We start from the raw sequence: 22,636 nt of genomic DNA on the forward strand, positions 1-22,636 counted from the left end.
AACCACTTGTGAAGTTTGTATTGTCCTGCTGTTTCCTGGGAGAAATATTCATACAATCGCAATCTTTGATTCCGTGCTCGCTACTTAGGTGACTTACTGACAAATGAAGGAAAAGAGTAACACTAATTAGATTTCTACAAATATAAGCTTGTGCCTTTTAATCACCCATTAAAACAAAACTACAAATAAATGCACACTGGTGGCTAAGAAACCTGTCTATAGTATTTCAACCCTATATTTTGACAAAGGATGAATAAACTTAGAGACTCAGGAGATTTCCACTTATGAAAATGTAAGTAGAAACAAACAATAAAAATTATCTAAATAAAATTAAAAATATATTGAAATTTGTGTCTGTTTGGCATGATAGGTTAGAATGCTGTGTGATCTTGAAATTTTACATAGCTTTTCTGTTTCTCAGTTTACTCATATATAAAAGAGGGGAAAATGCTTAACAAACAGAGCTGTCTCAAGACTAAAAAATGATGTATGTAAAATGCTTATCACAATTTCTAACACATAGAGGGTCACAACAGGGACACCTGGGTGGCTTAGTCAGTTAAGTGTCTGACTCCTGATTTCCTCTCAGGTCATGATCTCAGAGTTGTGAGATCAAGCCCCATAGAGAGCTCTGCGCTGGGTGTGGAGCCTGATTAAAATTCTCTCTCTCCCTCTCCCTCTGAACCTCCCCCACCTTGAAAAAAGAAAAAAGAAAAAAAGAAGGTCACAACAAATAGAAACAATAACAGATATAATTACCCATAGCTCTTCTTGAAGTAGAGCTCATTTTAGGAATAATTCAAGTTAAATTTAACTTGGTCTTAAATTTTCAAACAGCCAATAAATTTTGTCAAAACTTCAAAATATCGAACTACTTCTAAAGTCCAAAAGCTTTATTTAAAGGGTCAAATAATCTAAGTGCTTTTACCAAAATATAAAACTTCACTTCATAGAATTGTGACTGCCAAACCCACACAATTTACCAATTAATTAAAATTATAAGCAGAATAGGCTTTCTAAATTTACAAGTTTGTTGCCTTCTCTGTATAGGGACAAAAATACTCATTATTAATGGAATTATCAACTGTGTCATTTAATACCACTGTAGTTTAAGTAATAGTGAGAGGATATGTAAGGTAAATGTGAAAAATGATTCTGGAAAAGTTAGAGAAATAAAGGGAAACTCCAAAGGAAATACATTAATCTCTATAGTTGAACATACAGCTTTCAGTTTACTCACCCCAAATAGTTAGTCCTGTCACTGTGGCAATGAGTATAACCAGCACAATGCTGCTCAGTCTCAGAACAGTGCGATGCCACTTGGGACATTTAGGGTAATCTGTAATAAATAATTTTTCTTTCTGAAACATTTAGGCATTTAAAACAAACTTGAAAATGCGTCATAGAAATGTAAAATTCTGAGGGTGCACATTGTCTTAAGGAGAGGGAACGTAATATACAATCTCTGTTTAAATTATCTTGATATGAACGCATACTTAGTTATCTTTGAAGACTTGGGTTTATTGATGCTAAATTTTGAGTTCAATATGTTTCATGTACTATTTATTAAATATCCTTCTTATGTAACACTTCCATTCAACAACTACAATTCACAAACAATCAAATTGGTGGATATTAGTTGATCAGCTGGTTAGTCAAAACACTGCCACTAAAATTTGTCATCTTACTTTCATTTACATCTTTTCTGAATCACACAGATACTATTCAGTGGGACTAAAGCCTGGAAAGGCAAAATATAAGTAATACCAGAATGATTGAATAATAATAAAAATGAATGTCAAAAAGAGAAATATAAGCAAGACTGAGTTTTGTAGCCATCTTCTCAAATGTTGTTTGAAATAAGAATTTTATATTTATATCAATTCATGAAACAAATCTCAGATGCTAACCTTTATAATTACATACTTTGCTTTAATAAAATAGCATTATAACACTTTCATAATCTTCAACCCAGGTCAAATAAAATCTGATCCATTACATTCAATTTAATAAGATCTACATAAACATATTATTTAAAAGTAAGATAAAACATTTTCTGATTAACAGATTCTAGTTCAAATTCTTAAAAGTTCTCATTAAAAGTCTAGGATTAAAAGACACACAGAAAATTCTAACTGTATTACAATCTGTGGTCTAATGGAGGGTTATAGGTTCTTACCTTTGCATGCCCACTTGTGTTGGCAATGATAGGGATGCTTTTTTGGCTTCTGCATCATTGATCTCTCTGTGTTTTGCCTCTGTCCAAACATCCTGTAAATAGAATAATCCATATTTGAATGAGATGGAAAGAGAGACATTACCTGATCAAAAGCAGAGTCAGTCTCTACAAACTGTGGCATTGAAATAAACCCAATAGCTGAAAACCACAAAGGATGTGATTTAAGAGTGAGTTGAACTTCATTTTTTTTAAGTAAACTATTCCTTTTAGGATAATTTTAGATTGGCAGAAAAATTGTGAAAGTAGTACAGAAAGTTCCCATATACATCATACCCAATTTCCCCTATCATTACCATGTTACACTAGTATGGTAAGTCAAAATTAATGAATCAATATTCATGCGTTATTATTAATTAAAGTCTATACTTAATTCATTTTTCATCTAAAACCTTTTCTTAGTTTTTACTTAATACATTTTGCTATGCAAGGACCACATTCAGGATACCACAGTACCTTTATTCTTCACGTCTTCTTAGGATAATCTTGGCTGACAGTTTCTCATTCTTTCCTTGTTTTTGATGTTTGGTTTTGTTTTTTGTTTTTTTACAGTTTTGAGAAAAGTGGGTCAGATATTTTGTAGAATATTCTCAAATTGGGGTAGTCTGATGTTTTTCTCATCATTACACTTGGGTTAAAGGTTTTTGGAGGAAGATCACAGAGATGAATTGCCATTCTTACCACAATTTATAAAGAGTATAAAAGTTACTCTCTTTTCTCCATTTCCATACTGTACCCTTTGAAAGGAAGTTACTATGTGCAACCCACACTTAAGAAGTGGAGAGTTATACCATTTCTCTTTCACAACAGAGTATCTACATGAATTATTTAGAAATCTTCTGCAGGTGATTTTTGTCTAATCTCCCATTTACTTCTTTATCAATCATTTATGTCAACAAAACTCATTCGTATTTATTTGATATTTTCCGTTACAATCCAATACTACTTTATTTATTTTGTTGCTCACATTGTTCCAGCTTTGGCCACAGGAACTCTTTCAGTTGGTCCCATGAGTTCATAGCCTCCAAAATTATTTTTTTAATTTGCATACATTAAGGTTCACTCTTTCCGCCATAAAGTTGAGTTGGGTTTTGACTAAAACATAATGTCATGAATCCACCATTATAATATCATACAAATAAATTCACTGTCCTAAAATTTAAATCCCTTGTACTTCACTGAAATAAAGAAGACTTGGGAATAAAGGATTGAGGAGACATAATTGGAGAAAGAATGATCTGATTCTGGACATAAGTTTGAGATGCCTATTAGATATCCAAAGGGAAATGTCAAATAGGCAGGCAGATATTTGTACCAGGAACTCAGGAAAAAGAACTATACATGAAGCAGAATTAGTTCTAGGAAGTGCTTGCATGGGGCTGAGTCCTGTCCCTTGAGGAACTTTGACAGTTGCATCTAAAACAGAGGGATGGAAGCCAGTAGGTAAGACTGAGATGGGGAAGCTAAGGATGGAAGAAGAAATACAAAGACAAGTTCAGAAATCCATAAAAGAAATTTTTTTTAAGTCAGAGGTGGTCAATCAACTGTGTTAAATGCTGCTCAAAGTTCAAGAAACACAAGGATAGCAAAACTGCCATTGAATTTGGCAATGTGGAATCCTTAGTGACATTGATCAGACCTTATTCTGTGAAGAGAAGAGAGCAGAATATATTGAAAAGAGAGCAGAAGGTGAGGCATTTGAGAGTGTATACTTAGCCAAATCTATTGACAAGTATACTCTGAGAGGAATAATGGGATAGTAGCTAGAGGAATATGTCTGGTCATGGGAATTGTTTTAAAAATATGGTGAGTCCTAGAGCATTTTTTGGTAATAGAAATGAATCAGTGAAAAGGAAAAAATTGATATTGCAAGAAAGGGTGGAAAAGGAATAACTCAATAGTGTTTTGAGAAGTCAAGAGGAAATGGGTTCCAGAGTACAAGTGGCTGGGTTTGCTTTTTATAGGAGCAAAGATATTATTTCTACTGTAACAGTGGAGAAAATAGGTAGAGATAAAGATTTAAATGTATATTATTGGTGAATAGAACAAGGATGATCCTGTGTTTGAATTCTAGACATATTTGGTTCAATCTGCCAAGAGTTGTGTGCAGAACTATAAATTGTTTTTCTATATCAAAGAAAATCATCTGTGGAAGGACAACCACGGTCTCTTCCTTTGCTGGCCACTTGTTTCCTCTCTGCAGTGGTTCGGGCATTTCTTGGGCATATTTTGAAGACTGTGGTTTACCTAAAACTTCATCATATATGTTCTATGCTTTTGTGATTTATTTGAAATTTCACAGGAAAAAAATAATAAATTAGACCAGCATGTATCTAAGTGGATATGAAGCAGCAAACAGACTAATTGAGAGCCAGGTATATTATCAGAAGAATTGCTATTAAAAGGAGAAGATTTGTAACTAAAGGAGAAGTTCTTTCAACAGTATCTTTACTTGAAGAGACCATTCTCCAAAAGGCTGGAGGGGAGTGGGGGAAAATAGAAGGCAAATATGGTGAAGAAGAAGAAGAAGAAGAAGAAGAAGAAGAAGAAGAAGAAGAAGAAGAAGGAGAAGGAGAAGGAGAAGGAGAAGGAGAAGGAGAAGGAGAAGGAGAAGGAGAAGGAGAAGGAGAAGGAGAAGGAGAAGGAGAAGGAGAAGGAGAAGAAGAAAGAAGAAGAAGAAGAAGGAGAAGAGGAAGAGGAAGAAGGGGAAGAGGAAGAAGAAGAAGAGGAAGAAGAAGAAGAGGAAGAAGAAGAGGAAGGAAAATGATAATGACTTAAAAGAAAGGAAATGATAACAATATTACAGCAATAGAACTTAGAGCAATTTAAAAAGTGAAGCAAAAAACTAAGATTGACCTTAAGATCATTCAGTAACTAAGAATTTTTTGTATTCTTGTACTTACCATATGAATATTGGAGTTACCTGTGTAAGTAGCAGAGATCATTTCTTTTCTATCTTTGGATTTATATCACCTAGAACGCTTGAGGAATGTAGCTGTAAAAATATGTCTGTGTTGAATAAACAAATACACGAATGGGGTTGATGAAGCCCACTTGGTGCAAAGTGCAGTTCATTTACACAAACACACTTAAGATTGGAGGCAGAAAATGAAAAAATGAGGTAGGTATTCACTTATTTTGAAATAATAGAAACAGATATTTTATGATTTATATCACTTATTTAAATAGTAGATGTTATTTTTAAATTGTTTTGAGTATTTATGGCATTCAGTGACACATATTATTTCATTTATCCATTCAAACCACTCTATGAGGACTCTTCTTTCCAGTTTATAGATGAGGAAACTAAGTGGCAGTGAGAACAAGTTACTTAATGTGGGGTTGGAACTAGAATGTGGATCTCTACAGTCTGATGCAGAGAGATTTGGGAAGATCACAAAGGAGCAGGAGTAAACTGAAGATAATGGATATGTTCATTATTTTAATTGTGGTGATGGTGTCAGGTGCATATGTATATCAAATTTATCAATTTGTATTCTTTAAACATGTGTATCTTATTTTATGTCAATTATACCTCAATAGATCTGTTAAAAAATTTTAAGCATAAGGGAAAATACAATTAATCAACTAATATAGAAAAAAGTTGTGTTTCTGTTGATGAGCCCCAAAAGGCTCCATAGAGAACTTTTCTAAAAGATGGGTGTTTTTCTAGTATCTCCCCGATAGGTGTTCCCACCCAGATAAACCTGATGTCAGACCACAAGAAACTGGATCGAACCAGACAGGCCCAAGATGACAAAGTGGGCCAAAGTTCATAATATTCCTTCATTGTATTACATTAACATACTAAAATCTCCTCCCCAAGGGTGTTGTGCCACAAAATAAGGAAGAAAAAGGAATGTGGCCTACCTTCCTGGAAGTCATCTCCTCCTCCTGCAATCTGGCCGACATTAAGCACCGCTGGTTTGCCCCCCAGCCATGTCATCTATGCCCCTCCACCTCTCAGGAGAAGGGGTCTTTAGAGCATAAATTCCCCTTCTACATTCTCTGGCCATTGAATCAATTACCTTCGTGCCGTCAAATAATGTTTGTTATTTGACTATTTGGTGAATGGTATTGAGTAGGGAAGGAATCTACCAGTTCCTTAACATTTCATGCAGTTTTGTGGCTATTTTTCTTTCATTTTTGCTATGATGTACACAAGTTTCACATTTGATTATCAATAAATCTATCCATTTCTTTTTATGATTCCTGCCTTTTCTAGACAATTATAGAAAATCATTCTTTATATAACCTATTTCTCCCTCTTGAATCTTTTGGTCTGGCCTCCATATGACGAAATTTTTCTGTGGTTGTCAAAAGACCACTTTGCTCTCTTTGTCTCGGAGACCCTGAAGTTCTTAATGCTCATTTTGATTATTTTACCTATCAAAATGTTTCCTTAATAATAAGTAATTAGGAGGCTATTGCTCTTGGTTGAATCAAATGCACAGTAAGTGATTGAAAAGATGATTATTCACACATTAGTAATCACTGGTAAAATTTCTTATAGGATAAAGAGAAATGAAAGTCTTTTAGGTGGTATAGAATAGATGTCTTTGGGAAAATGTGTGTGTGTTTGTCTGCTTGTTTTGAGAAATGATATAGCCATATGTTTAAGATATAGCCATATGTTTGAGCCATATGTTAAGAATATGTTTATTCTCTTATCTGTTAAAATTTTTTAACAGATCTATTGAGGTATAATTGACATAAAATAAAATACACATGTTTAAAGAATACAAATTGATAAATTTGATATACATATGCACCTGACACCATCACCACAATTAAAATAATGAACATATCCATTATCTTCAGTTTACTCCTGCTCCTTTGTGATTTTCCCAAATCTCTCTGCCCCACCTCAGTCACTAGGCTATGTCTTTTGTCACTGTAGTTAGGTTTGAATTTTCTGGAATTTTATGTAAATTGAATTATAAGATAGGCACTCTTTTTCACAGACTTGGTTCATTCACTACAATTACTTTAAAATGCATTGGTTGTATTTTATATGTCAGATGTCATTGTTATTTTATCACTGAATAGTATTCCCTTATCTGAATATACCACAATTTCTTTAACCAATTCACTGGTTGTTGGACATTTGACTTATTTCCAGTTTTGGCTGTTAGAAATAAAGTTGCTATGAACATTTGTATACAAGTCTCTGTATGAACATATGCTTTCATTATTCCTGACTAAAAACCTAAGAGTGGAATGGTTCAGTCATATGAAACGTGTATATAACCTTTTAAAAATAACTTTATTGAGATAGGATTTACATACCATAAAGTTCATCAGCTTAAAATGTATGATTCACTGTTTTCCAGCATACCGACAGGGTTGTGCAACCAAACATAAAACCTTATAGCCATTAGCAGTCACTCACACCCCTCTCCACCTTAGAAAACCGCTAATCTGCTATCTCTACAGATTGGTTTATTCTAGATTTATTACATAATGTCATATAATATGTAGCCTTTGTCACTTAACACAATGTTTGTCTTTTTTTTTTTAAAGATTTTATTTATTTATTTGAGAGAGAGAGAATGAGAGACAGAGAGCACGAGAAGGAAGAGGGCAGTGGGAGAAGCAGACCCCCTGCTGAGCAGGGAGCCCGATGCGGGACTCGATCCCGGGACTCCAGGATCATGACCTGAGCCGAAGGCAGTCGCTTAACCAACTGAGCCACCCAGGCGCCCAATGTTTGTCTTTTTAAGAAATAGCCAGACTGTTCTCCAAGGATGTTGTGCCGTTTTTTGTTCCCCCACCAACATCATATGAGTTCCAACAGCTGCATCAATTGCCAACACTTAGTGTGATCAAACTTTTTGATTTTGTACATTATAATACAGGTGTCCTGGTCTCTAATTTTCATTTTCTTAATGACTAATGATGATAAGCATCTTTTCATGTGCTTATTTACCGTCCATATATCTTTTTTTGTGAAGTATCCATTCAAATCTTTTTTTAATTGCTTGTTTTATTATCATTGAGTTTTGAATGATATATATATAATAAATATACATATTTATATATAATAGATATAAAATATATTTTTTCTTCAAGTCCTTTATGAGACATGTGATTTGCAAAAATGTTTTTCCTAGTCAGTGGCCTGTCTTTTCATTTCTTTAAGAGCATCTTTCAAAGACCTGTTCTTAATTTTGATGAAGTGCAATTTATATATATTTTTTCTTTTATGTATCCTGCATTTGGGGTTGTATCTTAAAAAAATCTTTACTTATCTCAAGCTCAAAAGATTTCTCCTCTGCTTTCTTCTAGAACTATTACAGTTTAAGGCTTTATATTAGATCTATGACCCATTATAAATTAATTTAGAAATAATTAACTTTATCCCCAGGTTAATATTTGTATATGATACGAATTATAGATTGAAGTTCATTATTATTGTATATCGATCTTATATCCTACACCCTTGTAAACTCATTTGTTGATTATAGCAAATTTTTTCTGTTTTCTCTAGTATTCTCTACAAATCACCTACAATTGTGCCTTTCCATTCAGAGTAACTTTTATCCCTTTTTCATGACCTACTGTAGTTTTTCTGTATTCTATTTCATTAATTTTTCAATTTTATCTTAACTGTTTCCTTTCTTCCACTTACATTGGATTTCACTTGCTTTTTTTTTTTCCAATTTTGTAAGATGAAAACTATAATCCTTCATTTAAGATCTTTCTTCTTTTTTATTTATAGCTGTAAATTTTTTAATAAGTACTGCTTTACTAGCATTTTACAAATTTTTATGTTTGTGTTCATTTACAAATAGTTTCTAATTTTTTTCTGATTTATTATTTGATCCACAGATTATTTATAAATGCATTATGTAGTTTACAGATATTTGGGAATTTCCTAGATATCTTTCCATTGTTGATTTCTAATTTATTTCCATTTTGGTCTAACAGCGTGTTTTATTTAACTTGAATAATTCTACATCTATTAAGGTTTGTCCTGCTTTATGGCCCAGAATATAGTCTATCCTGTTAAGCATTCTGTGTGCACTTGAAAAGCATATGTATACTGCAGGTGGAATGTTCCATAAATGTCAATTAATGCAAATCATAGATTAGGGGAAATATTTGTAAATTATTTATTTGATAAAGGACTTTTATTCAGAATGTATAAAGAACACTTACAGTTCAATAATAAGAAAATAAGCAACCTAAGTTAAATATACTCAAAATACAGGAATAGACATTTCACCTAAGTTTTATCAGTAGCTAATGAGCACACGAAAAGATGTGCTTAGGATACTACTTAGGAATGTGGATATTAAAAACTTAATAGCAGCACTCTTCTTTCTTGTCCTGCAAATTCCAGCAGCCTTTGTTTCTCTGGTCTCTAGGCTCCTTTTCAACTCAGGGAGACTGCCAGGATGGGCTCTGTCTGGAGTCTCACTGCCCTGCAGCCTGGAAACATCCTCAAGTCAGTAAGCTAGCACAATCACAGAGCAAACCTCATTTGTTTTCCCATTTCTCAGAGATGACTATCACCGTCTGCTGATGTGCAGTGTTCCTGAAAGCCATTTTTACAAAGACTGTTTGTTTTTTTAGTTGTTTCAAATGGGACGAACAGAACCAATAGAAGTTTGTTTCTTTGTTTGTTTATTATAGCAATAGACTCATTCATTTACAGAGGCTAAGAAGTCTTGCAATCTGCTGTCTGCAAACTGGAAAACCAGGAAAGCTGGTGGTGTAATTCAGTCTGAGTCCAAAGGCCTGAGAGACAGGAATGCCGATGTCTAAAGGCAGGACAAGATGGATGCCCCAGCTCAAGCAAAGAGCAAATTCACCCTTCCTCTGCCTTTTGCTCTATTCAGGCCTTCAACAGATTGGATGATGTCCACCTGTAGTGATGAGGGTGATCTTCTTTACTCAGTCTACTGATTCAAATGCTAACCTTGGTGTGCCTGGTGGCTCAGTTGGTTGAACATCTGCTTTCAGCTCAGGTCATGATCTCAGGGTCCTGGGATAGAGACCGCATCAGGCTCCCTGCTCAGCAGGTAGTCTGCTTCTCCCTCTCCCTCTGTGATTGCTCTCACTCTCTCTCTCTCAAATAAATAAATAAAATTCAAAAATAAATAAAAGAATGAATGCTAACCTCTTCCAGAAACATCTTTGCAGACTCCCGCAGAAATACACAGTTATGGGGCATCCCTTAGCCCAGTCAAATTGACATACAAAATTAAGTATCTCTGCACCTTAAATTGCTTGGTGACAGCCTGAGAGAAAACTGGTTTAGCAAGTGTGAAAAATTAAAAGCTTTTCATGCACTATAAGCTCAGTATGCCTCAATGTCATAACAAGGTTGCCAAAGAGAAGGAAAGGAAAAAACACAACAAAGCAGCTTTAGTCTGGCTTAATAGAGGTAAATGGTCTGGAATGAGCAAGGCCATGTTTCTACTCTGCTTGCCTTGCATGAATTAGATTACTCCTGGAATAGTGCACTCAGTTCTGGGCATTGCTCTGAACTGGAGCTGGCAACATGGGGCACAAATGAAGGAGAGAGCCCCTGTAGGTCTTCCACTTCCTTGGAGTGATCTGTCATCTCAGCTTCCATCTTAGGCTTCACATTAAGAGAAAAAGTCTTCCATTCATTCAGCACTTACTCTCTGAAAAGCACAGGGATGTGTCCAGAGGTGGATCTTCTTCGAAGCTGGTGAAGCTGAAGCTTCAAACTCCTTTCTGGCCTGGGTCCCTTCAAAGGCATTTTTGGATGAACCTAGGCAGTGTGTCTTCATGGCTGTATGTTTTTGCAAATTTGTAAACCTAAGATATAACTAATCAATGCTGTCCCTTTCTGTTCTGATCTGCTTTCCATCACATCACATTTCCTTCCACGTGTGTAGATGTCATTGGAGGGGTGGCCAACATTTTTTTTTTTTAATCTTCTGAAAGGAAAGTTGAGGTGGCATTTCCAACTTAGTTAAGTGGCATATTCGAATATATGTAGTTTTCTGTCATATCTAAGTATATTTAGGTATAAAAATATTCTTTCTAGCCTTCCGGGCATAAATATGGCTTCCAGGAATATTCTTAACTGCCATGGTACAGACTTACCTTGTATCATAACATAAAGGTGCAAGACCAGAAGTCATATCATGATATGACTGGATCCTATGGAACCCAGAACCAGAAGCAAGTAGGAAAGGGGGAGGGCAAAATTTGAAATGTACAAAGTCATAGCCTGGTCTGTGGAAAATTCTTCCAAGTATCACACAAGTAAAATTGTAAATGCAAGACTGATTCCCATCCATGCTTAGACAAAAGGGAATTTCCTTCCTGTAGGATAACATAAAAATATACTACACCACTGCAATGAGGACATCAGTGACATGTTGGAAAATGAAGGTCATGAGGTCAAAGAGTTTTTAAGATTCATCCTTGAATAAGAACACTTGAAATATTCCCAAATCTTACAGCTATTTTAGGAAATAACTTGATAAACACAACATCACCATTAACAAGTTGTGATGTTCAAAAAAAAATTTCAAAACTCTTAATAATACGAAACAAGTGTGCATCAACCATGCTTACTATCAAAAATAGTGTTCTTAATTTTTTTTTTTTTTTTTTTAGATCTGAGGGTTTCCTCTTGTTCCAACTTAAGTGGAAGTGGGATCTGAATTACAATTTAAAAATCAGAAAACGTCAGCACTGTGAACAAATCTAGAAGATCGTAAAAGAAATAACTATCAAAGTAAAGCTCCTAATAAATGCTTTTTGAGGTCACAGAAGTGTGGGAAAGATACACGTCTATATTTGTGATGAGGAAAATCGGCTGCACAGAGGAGGAAAAACAAAGCTAGGAGGGAATAATCTGCTGCTCTTGAGACTAAAAAAAACAACTTACAGAATGTAAGGATATATAACCTAAGTCTTTAGAGAACTGTTTTAGTTCTGCAGTCAAATGCTCTACCACTGAGCTATACCCCCGAACTGTTTTAGTTCTGAATCAAAAATCAAAATTTGTTACTGGTGGCTTATGTAAAAGAAGTAATAGGATAGGAGCCCAGATCAATTAAAGATGTGGTGAGCCAATGTAAATTTATTGAGATGATCATTGAATTTGGACTAGATGTCAGAATACTCACAGAGGTTAAAGTTCCAATTGCTCCTCTCTATGATGGTTTATCTATAATTTGAGACCTGAAAAATTCATTATACTACTGTTTCAACATTGAGATTATGTTCCATGCATTTATTTCATTTTTAAGAATTTTAACCAGATATGAGAGTGTTTGATACCTGTTTATGTCTTAAAATTGTTTTATTCCTTATAAATAAGGCAGTTGAAATAGTGAAATGCCTTTCCTCTTATAAAATTATTAAAAATATTTGCTACGGAGGGGGTGTGGTGGTGCACCTGGGTCGCTCAGTCGGTTAAGTGTCTGCCTTTGGCTCAGGTCATGATCCCAGGGTCCTGGGATCGAGCCCTGCATCGGGTTCCCTGCTCAGTGGGGAGTCTGCTTCTCCTTCTCCCTCTACCTCTCCCCCTGCTCATGCTCTCAGTCTGTCTCTCTCAAATAAATAAAATCTTTAAAAAAATATTGCTACTTATTTTCCATGATGAATCTTAACTCATATCACACAAATAGAAAGAATGACGGCTTTTAATTACTGGACTATACTAAGGAAATACAAAGGATGAGACAGAAATATGTGCACTTTTTTTTACTTAAAATGTTCGTTCAGATTCTTGATACATTTCGACACATTTCATCGTCTTATACTTTGAAGAAAAAAAAAAGGTCTGTAAGTCTCAAGTGAGAAATGAGCACTTAAACTATTAATTTACGTTTTTTTCTGAGCAAACAAGTGCAAATATTCTCAGTTGTTTTCTCTATTCATTACTACATATTCTGAATAATCTTATGAAAAATAATGACATGGCCATTTTTGAAATAATATGAATTCTGAATGAAAGAGTTGATTTCGGAGTATTAGAGAAAGGAAACACTAGTCAGAGAGTCAAGTATAATTTCTGTGAAAAGGAAAGATAGCATCTCCTGTTCACACGTAACCTGTTATTTCTACCTGATCGTCAGAAAAAGCAGAGCTTAGTCACAAGCTATACAGGATTTAGTCACAGCAACTCATCATATATTGTAAAAATTTCCTTTGTTCTTTTTGTGTTGATGAAAGCTTAAGACAATTGAAAATAAATCCTAAACTAATAGAACTAAAACATGTTTTTAGGCTTGTGTCTCATAACTCCTCTGGTAATAATCTGTTAACATAAAAATTTGAGTTGTTGACCCTGAGATGGCAATATAGATTGAAACAATGTAGAAATAATTACAGTGTTGTAAAAAGTATTTTTGTAACTAACGAAATCATAGAATTTGATTGTGGGACGAGATAATGAAATGGACTACATTTGTAACTTTGTAACTGAAATCAACTATAGATATAAGCATTGCTCCAAATTTGTCATTGTAGCTTTTAAAAAGTGCAGATTACTGGTCCCCAACCCAAAAGATTCTAATCCAACAGACTTGGGATAGTACATAGGAAAATAGATAGAAAGATAGATGATAGATAGATAAATAGGTAGATAGATAATTTTTTTTTTGAGAGAGAGACAGAGCATTTGAGATTGGGGGGGGGTCAGAAGAGAGGGAGAGTGAGAGAATCCCAAACAGGCTCCACACTCAGCGAGGAGCCCAACACCAGGCTCCATCTCACAACCCTGAGATCATGACCTGAGCCAAAATCAAGAGTCTGACGCTTAACCAACTGAGCCACCCAGGCACTCCTGGGATATATATTTCAAACAAAAAACTCTCCAGATTATTGTGACACACATCATAATATGAAGCCATTGATCTAAACTAATAGTTCGTTCTTGAAAAAGAAAAGAAAAAAAATCTGAAGGTGTTAACTGGTCACCCAGATAACTGTGATAAAAAGAAGCTAGTACACAGTGTAACCGAGTCTGCCTCCAGCATTCTTCTTATCATACAATATTGCTCTATTAATTATTGCATATGTTATTAAAAAGTGACCCTTTTACTTCAATAAATGTACTTTGACTAAAATGAAATTGATAGCTTAAAGAGAAGTAAAATTGAGCATCTTATTATTTTTATTACCCCAAATATCTCAATCTTCACTAGTTAGGTCATATGCCAGGTCATATTTTCCCTCAGTGCCCAAATCACAATTATTCCAAGCTCTAACTCTTTTCTACAGAGAAAATCAGCATTTACCATGTTCCCCTTGCCAAATCTGATTCCAGGGAGATTCTTACCTTTTTTACAAATATGCATTAAATGTTTATGACTTCAGCCAGGATGGATCTAGAAGGTAAAATTGAATTACAAAGAAGTTGAGTAACTTGCCCAGAGTCACAGAGGAAATAAGCAGAAAGTCAAGGCTTCCCACACGCAGCCTGGCTCCTACACTCACCTAATCCCAAACCACTACCATCTGGGGCCTAGATGGTGGAGCTCTTGGCAAAGCTACTCACCTTCTGCACAAAGTGAGAGGAGCCCTCCCAGTCCCAAGAGGTTGAGGTTCCACAATCCCTCACCTCCGGGTTGGTTTTGAGGTGCTGCTGTTGATGCATTTCCCTCAGGGAAGCCCCATGGAGCCCATGGTTTGAAGCTGTCTTGTCAAGATATGACTGGAGAGAATTTAACCGCAAGATTAATCCCTGTGAACTCTGAGGAGCTGAGAGAACCACTGCTAGCCATGTGGTATCTTTTACACACAGGAGAAAAAGCACCCCGGGGTGGGGATGGAGGGGGTAGGGGTACTTTTCATGAAAGTATCTCCTCTGAATTGAAGAATTACAAAAGGTGCCCCCTTCTGGCCTGAGGTAGCACCCCCCCCCCCTCCACCCCCCCCCCCCACCACCACAACCCACCCAGATGCAGGACTTCTGGATTTTCTTATAATTTATCATTCCTCTCGCTGTTTTCTCCTATTATAGATGTAGGCTTATTTTTTTTAATCCAAAATTGTTTGCTTTAAAATTACCTTCGCCACATACAACATTCTAGATAGAGTATTTTGCCTGAGAGATAATGAGATTCTTTACAACTGCCAACAACATATCGACTGTGTAGCTGGAAAAATTAAATGTTGTTGTGCATACAGGAATACCAACAAGTCCATCATGCTTGCTGCCAGGACTAGCAGTAGATTTGATATTATTCCCGGTGAAAGAAAAAAGAAAGAGAGAGAGAGGAAGAAAGGAAGATGGAAGGAAGGAAGGAAGGAAGGAAGGAAGAAAAATCTATGTTCTATCGTGTTTTCTTTCTGTTCCATGATGAAACTAGTTGGTTCTGTAGAATCGTCAGCACCAGCGGAAGAAACATCTTCGGTCTCAGCCAGAGGAAGTGGTGAAAGTGCACTACTTACTTTTCCCTCTGCAAGGGCTGCAGGGAACAGGGAGCCGGGGGCGGGGGCGGGGGTGGGGGTGGGGGCGGGCGGGCTGCGCGAGGACATCGTGTGCTCGCGTGTCCCCGCCGTGCGGCGCGCGCCGCTGGCCCGACCTCCCGCGCGTTCCGCGCGCTTGCGGTGGCGCTCTGCAGCCGGGACTGGAGGAGGGGAGGAAGTGACAGAGGCTCCGGAGCTCTCTCCCGGCGGGGTCCCCGGAGCTCTCGGCGGAGGGGGGCGGGGGCTGCGAGGCCTCTGCTCGCCCTCAGCTATTTTCCCTGCCCGGAGCTCCGGCCCCGGTGCCACGCCCTCCCGACCGCCCCCCAGAAGTAGCGAGCGGCTGGCCTGGCGAGACCACCGAAAAGGCTAGAGGCCAGGGAGGGAGATGCCGGCTCTGGAAGCCACCGGTGACCTGGTCAGGGCCAGTTTGGGTGAAGAGGTAAGAAAAAAGCAAACAGACTTCCCCGAATGGGTTCAAGAGAGAACGGAAGAGAAGTGAAGAGGGGATTGTAGACATTCTTTTGAAGAGCTATGCACCAGCACAGCTGGGAATTGTAATCAGTACAATGCAATCGTGATTAAAGCCATTTAACCCCAAAGGATCCTTCGCTTTTCTAGACCCTGGTTTATGTTAACTTATTTAGGAGTTAAATCAGTTAGCTTAAAACCATTGTTTTATTCCTGGTCGCAGATGAAGGAGGCAGGACTGGAGCATCGAGGTTTCCGCGTGGATTCTAGGAACCAGAAAGGAGAGCCCTGAAGGAATAGCGCTGAACGGCAGTAGAAAACCACAGAATGTTCTTCATCACGAGCTTTCCCAAGGCACACCATGCTGACAATCTCATTATCTTATTTACATTTTGCCACCGCAGGCCTCTAGATCTCTACTCTGTTCATCAGAGAGAAAACCTTACCGAGAAACATGCTAATGGTTCTCATAGAAAAATGACTCCTGGCTGGAGAGCAGAATAATCTGTAAAGAAAGACATACTGCTGTGGTCATGACCCAGGATCCAAACAAACAGGTGAGGACTTGAATAGTGCCTGGGACTGTCCATAGTTTTTAGTTAGCTAATTAGAAAAGGAATTTTTCTCTGCAATTATATTTTTATGTTATTCCTTTGTGTGACATAACAAAACACAAGTAATAACCCGTTGTCAGAAGGGTGTTTTGAGTCATTCATTGAGCAACTACTGGTTGCTCCATCTTTTGTTCCTGGGAAACATGACAGGTCCCTCTATACACAGTGCTTACACTGGAGGGTAAGCATGAGTCCACTTTGAGGAGGTAAAGCCTGAGATGAAATTGAAGTATTAACCAGAAAGCATAATTGGAGATGGGTTGAAGGTGTGCAGGGAATGGAGGAGGGTTTTCTGAGTAGTGGAAGCTATGTTTCGGTCACCTCCCTCATGGCTAGGCCAGATCTAAGTAGCTATTGTTGTATAACAATGAAAGAAAATCTGAGAAAGTGAGTATAGAAGTGGTTTTTCAGGGAGAAAAAAGTCAAGTAGCTTCCAAATAATCTCCTTTTCCAAATAACCTGACCCCGCATATTCCTCTTTTCCTGCCCCATAGCTCCTTCTTTGTTCCTTTACATTTCCAGAAAATCCGATATATGCCAAAGGCTTTGTATCTCCATGGATCTATTAGATAGGGTTGTAATAAAATATTATCTCGTAGGCATCATGAGGTGAATTAGCAGAGATAGTAAAGGATTTTCTCTTTCAGAAACTGTCAGAAAATTGCTCAAATATATTTTGGAAATGCTGATAATTTAATTTTGCTTTTTTTTTTTTTCAAGTTTAGGAGATTTTTCATTGTTGTTTCCCAAATGAACTATGACCTGCTCTTCACACCGGGGCTTCTATCTGTATGTCCTCAGTTCCATGACAAAGCATTAATCAGAACTTGGCTCTTAGCTCTACCTGCAGGCAATTTTTACTGTCACCACATATTGGTCAGGGCTCATCACCATAACAAATCCTTCATTCCAAAGCATTAGCAGAACACATGTGTTACTGAAGATTTATAGGGAGCTTCATTAAAGGAGAGGTTCACAGTGCATAGGATACACCATTTTAAAAAAATACATCATTTCTTATTTCCGTGTGATTTCTTTCTTTTTTTTTTTAAGTTAATGGTCTTTTTTTATTGGAATAATAATAAAAAAAAAAAAGACTAGCATTTACAACTTGGAATGGACGTAAATTGTAATTTCTTGATCAGCAGTGTTGATGCTTGTGCTGAAGTCCACAGCCACAACCTACTCTGCTGGCTCCAAGTCATGGTTCAGGGGGTTTTAAAAACAGAGAGTCCCAAGATGCTCCCTTGGTAAAGGTTTCTTGTTTAAAAAAAAAAAAAAATTTGTGTGAATGGTGACAGCTTGACACCCATTTCGCACTAGGACAACATGGAACAACGCTAAACCAACACACACGGCATGCCACTGGGATGAGTGTCATGGTCACCATGGGTGGGGGTGCCCAGAAGTACGAGAGGGCCATCCTGCTAAGTGGGGCAACGTCTAGACAGTTTATCCTTCACCCATTTCTCTGCACAGCACCCTGAGCTAAACCAATTTTAAATGTTTTGTTTTCAGTAAACCAGCTATGACAATTTATACTAAAAAATTGAACTAGAACCCATTTGAATAAGTTTTAAATTTGTTTTTTTCATTTTTTGTTTTTAATACAAATGCCTGACTGTGCTCAACTGTCAAGCTGCATGCATGAAAAACTGGCCAGCCCAAACAGTGTATTAATCATGAGCAAATGGAACTGCAAGGAGTCCATTAGGTGCTTCCTTATCATTAAGGTAGTACAAGTATTTATATCGTAAAACTGACGTGTAGCTTGATCTTTAGGGGACAGGACCACCAACCAACACATGCAGATTTTGTGTGTGTGGACAGAAGGTACTTTTGACATTCAGTTTTGCTATATAGAAACAGAATGAGTAAATGAACTTTTTTTTTTTTTTTTTGCAAGAGGTAAGTAAAAGATTCAATTTGATTCTTCTACAAGGGGGAAAAGGAGTTGAAAGTAGGCCTTCATTTTGTAGTCATCATCTGTACGAATTCTTCATAGTTGACTTGCCCAACTCCATCAATATCTGCTTCTCTGATCATTGCATCTACTTCTTCATCTGTTAGTTTTTCTCCTAAGTTGGTCATGACATGACGTAGCTCCGCCGCACTGACGTAACCGTTGCCATCCTTGTCAAAGACTCGGAATGCCTCGTGAATTTCTTCTTCACGGTCTGTATCTTTCATTTTTCTAGCCATCATAGCCAAAAATTCTGGGAAGTCGATGGTGCCATTTCTGTCAGCATCCACCTTGTTGATCATATCCTGCAACTCGGCTTCTGTTGGGTTCTGACCCAGTGACCTCATGACAGTTCCAAGTTCCTTTGTTGTGATGGTTCCATCGCCATCTTTGTCAAATGGGGAGAAAGCTTCCTTGAACTCAGCAATCTGTTCTTCGGTCAACTGATCAGCCTTGGTGCGAGCGAAGGGAAGACGAGCAGAGGGAGCGAGGGTGGCTGCGCCAGCGCAGGGGCTGTGAGGGCGGGGGCGCCTCCGGGGCTGCTGCTAAGGCATGATGTGCACTCAGCGCTGTGCCGCGGCCGCCGCCCAACTGCGAGTAACGTGACGGCGCCGCGCCCGCGAGGCTCCCAGCACCACTGACCTCTGTGTCATTTCTTATTTCTTGAAAGCTGAGCAGACCGCTAATTTCCTTTATCTCACCCCTGCCCTGTACCTGTTACTCTGTGAGAATCACAACCCATTTAGGGCATATGGCTCCTGAAGTTATCCTACCCAGCAGCACGCTTTGAGGTCACACTCTCAGTGTAACCACTAAGAACCTTCTCCCTTATCTTTCTTCAATCACGTGTTTATTGTCTGCCCACTCTATCCCATTCTTCTCAACTTACGTCTTAAAGAGGGCCTATGGAACAAAATTAAAGTTGTGCTAATGATCCACTTTGAACATGGATTTTAAAACCATACCATGATAATGAAGACTTCAAGAAGAATATATACATGGGGCTGTACACCTCCAAAAAAGGGACTCAAAGTGACAAGATTTTTGTGTTAAATACATCTGCTTTTTATTGCTTGTTTTTTCCTTCCAGTTGGCATCCCTTGCTGCTCAGTCTCATGTTCCTCTCTAGGCATATTTTCATCCCTCGCTTCTCATCTACTATTTATAATTTGTGAACTGATCAGATAATCAAACCCATTAGAATTGTGCATAATATAACTACCTAACTGATTTTGAATCAGGATCTTAATGGGACACTCTTCTGAATAGTACATATTAGCCTTATTTTGAGCACATTGTTTCAGCAGACCTTTATAAATTAATAAACTGTTTACATCTCTATTTATTACCGTATGTATTTTATTTTAAACTCAATTACGGGACTTTTTCCTCAGATAAAATTTAATTAGCCAAATGTTTTAATTCTTGAGTAGTATATAGTCTCTAGTGACTAAATGCAGATTTCCTAATGTATAAAAGCAGAGTCAAAGACGTCCTGGGAAAGATTCAGTTAATAAGGTTCTATCTTTTCCCTATTACAAATAAGGCTGCAAGGTACATCACTGCACAGGTGGGTATTCTAAGAACTTCTGCCCAACAGAAAAGTACAAGTAGGATTGCAAGTATATACACACTCTTCGATTTTATTACATATTGATAAATTTTTCTTAAAAGTAATTGTAATAACATATTTTATTAGGTAATAATGCGAATTGTGGAAAATTATTGGTCATTGATTCCTCAAATATTGCCTCTCTTTTTTTTTTATTTTGTTTTTTCCTAGACTTCTTATTAGACATGTTCTGGAATATTCTCATTCTATCTTCCGAGTTTTTAAATGTCTTAACATATTTTTAATATTTTTATTATCCCCAGCTCTAAGTTCCATTACATTAATTATCCCTTCAGTTTAACTTAATCAGTTGTCCAATTCATTTAAAAAATTACTATTTTTTTATTTCTAAAAGTTCTATGTAGTTATGTAAAAAAATTGTTCTTGTTCTTGAGTCTTGTTCTTTCCTTATAATTTCCTTCACTTCCTACTATACTGTTTCATGTCATTACTTACCTGGTTTTGTGTTCTTCTCTTTCTAATCTATCTGTTTGTTACTTCTTTTGACTCTCCCAGGTAGTGTTTTTGGTTTTCTACTCTGAACTAAACTTTGGTGTGGATTTTCCCACATCATGGAAGTGTCACGCCAGAATAGTTTTTTTATTTAATTGAGGTAAAATTGGCGTAATGTAAAATTAACTCTTTTAAAGTGAATAACTCGGTGGCATTGAGTACACTCACAATATTGTGCAACCACCACCTCTATCTAGTTTCAAGACATTTTGATCATCCAAGACAAACTCCCATACCCATTCAGCAGTTGTTCCCCATTCCTCATCACCACACATAGCCCCTGTCAACAACCAATCTGCATCTGTTTCTATATTTTCACCTATTCTGGATATTTCATATACATGGAATCACACACTGGGTGATCTTTGTTGTGTGGTTTCTTTTACTCAGCATCATATTTTCAAAGATTATCCACATTGTAGCATGTGTCAATACTTCATTTTTTAAAAAAAAGATTGTATTTATTTATTTGAGAGAGAGAATGAACAGGGGGAGGGGCAGAGGGAGAGATAATCTGAAGCAGACTCCACACTGAGCATAAAACCCAATGTGAGGCTCGATCTCGCAAGGCTCGATCTCACGAAGCTGAGATCATGAACTGAGTTGAAACCAAGAGTCAGATGCTTAACCGACTGAATCACTCAGGTGCCCCAATACTTCATTTTTTTATGTCTAAATAATAATCCAACTTCAGAAATAATTTTGCATTTGTCTCTGTTTTTTACCACAGGGTTATTGATGGTTTAGTATCATTTTTGGTGTGTGTCAGTTTCATGCCCCAGTGTAGCAAGAGCAAAAAGAGAACAAAACAGAAATATCAGAATCAAGAAGAGAAGCTCTGGCCATTGCTTCCTTTCTGCTGTAGACGCGAGTGGCTGGTGTCAAGATGGGCAAGTTCATGAAACCTGGAAAGGTGGTGCTGGTCCTGACCGGATGCTAGTCCGGATGCAAAGTGGTCACTGTGAAGAACATTGATGATGACACCTCAGACCATTCCTCCAGCCATGCTCTGGTGGCTGGAATTGGCCACTATTCCTGCAAAGTGACAGCTGCCATGGGCAAGGAGAAAGTCACCAAGAGGTCAAAGACTGAATCTTTTGTGAAAATTTATAACTACAGTCACCTCATGCCCACAAGGTACTCTGTGGATATCCCCTTAGACAAAACTGTCATCAACAGGATATCTTCAGAGACCCTGCTCTTAAATGCAAGGCCCAACAAGAGGCCAAGATCAAGTTCAAGGAGAGATACAAGACTGGCAAGGACAAATGGTTTTTCCAGAAGCTGCAGTTATAGATCTGTTTTGTTTCAGTCATTAAAAATAAATAAAATAAATAAATTAATTAATAATAAATAAATAAAGACAAAGGGAAGAAGCCCCATCCTGCTGCAATGCCCCTTCAAGAGGGAAAAAGCTTAGAGTCTAGTCCATCAAAGCAGAGGAGGTAATGAAAGCATGAACTGTAAATAGGACACTAACCTGATACCTGGCACAGACTGAGAGTGACTACCCTCTGTTAGGGAGAAACTTCTATGAGAAGAAAATATTTTAATTATGAGCTAAAATATCAGGGATATCTAGTCTTCCATACTGCCTGAACTTAGTGATCATACAGACAGCCTCAATGTGCCACTTTATATAATACTGAAAATCCAGAATTAGTTTGAATGTGATTTTAGCTGTTTTATAATCTGGTTTTATAATCTGTATACAAAAGCTAATAATGCAGCATTTCAAGTTCATCAGGGATTGCTCAAGATTTTTGCTAGTTTCTCATTTCCTTTCTATACCATTAGAGTCAACCATAAAATACAAAACT

At 37.2% G+C, this 22,636-nt stretch overlaps 1 protein-coding gene and 1 pseudogene across 1 annotated transcript; one reads left to right on the plus strand and one right to left on the minus strand.

Annotated features, from left to right (window-relative positions):
• Positions 1–18,291: 18,291 nt before the first annotated feature.
• Positions 18,292–21,091, minus strand: LOC110580773 (calmodulin-A-like). The gene is made up of 2 exons (XM_044915221.1): positions 21,053–21,091; positions 18,292–19,143 (listed from the first exon to the last, which is right to left on the minus strand). Exons 1-2 carry the CDS (start codon positions 21,089–21,091, stop codon positions 18,697–18,699), a joined length of 486 nt encoding a protein of 161 aa, XP_044771156.1. The 3' UTR covers positions 18,292–18,696.
• Positions 21,092–21,702: 611 nt separating this feature from the next.
• LOC110580976 lies at positions 21,703–22,255 on the plus strand (annotated as a pseudogene).
• Positions 22,256–22,636: the final 381 nt, after the last annotated feature.

This window comes from Neomonachus schauinslandi, chromosome 5 (genome assembly GCF_002201575.2).
Source record: "Neomonachus schauinslandi chromosome 5, ASM220157v2, whole genome shotgun sequence".
Taxonomy (NCBI): domain Eukaryota; kingdom Metazoa; phylum Chordata; class Mammalia; order Carnivora; family Phocidae; genus Neomonachus; species Neomonachus schauinslandi.

Coding starts and splice junctions, on each gene's coding strand:
- LOC110580773 (XM_044915221.1), bottom strand. CDS start 21,091: ATGTGTGGTGATGAGGAATGGGGAACAACTGCTGAATGG. Junction 19,144..21,052: donor GGGGAACAACTGCTGAATGG/GTATGGGAGTTT, acceptor GCTCGCACCAAG/GCTGATCAGTTGACCGAAGA.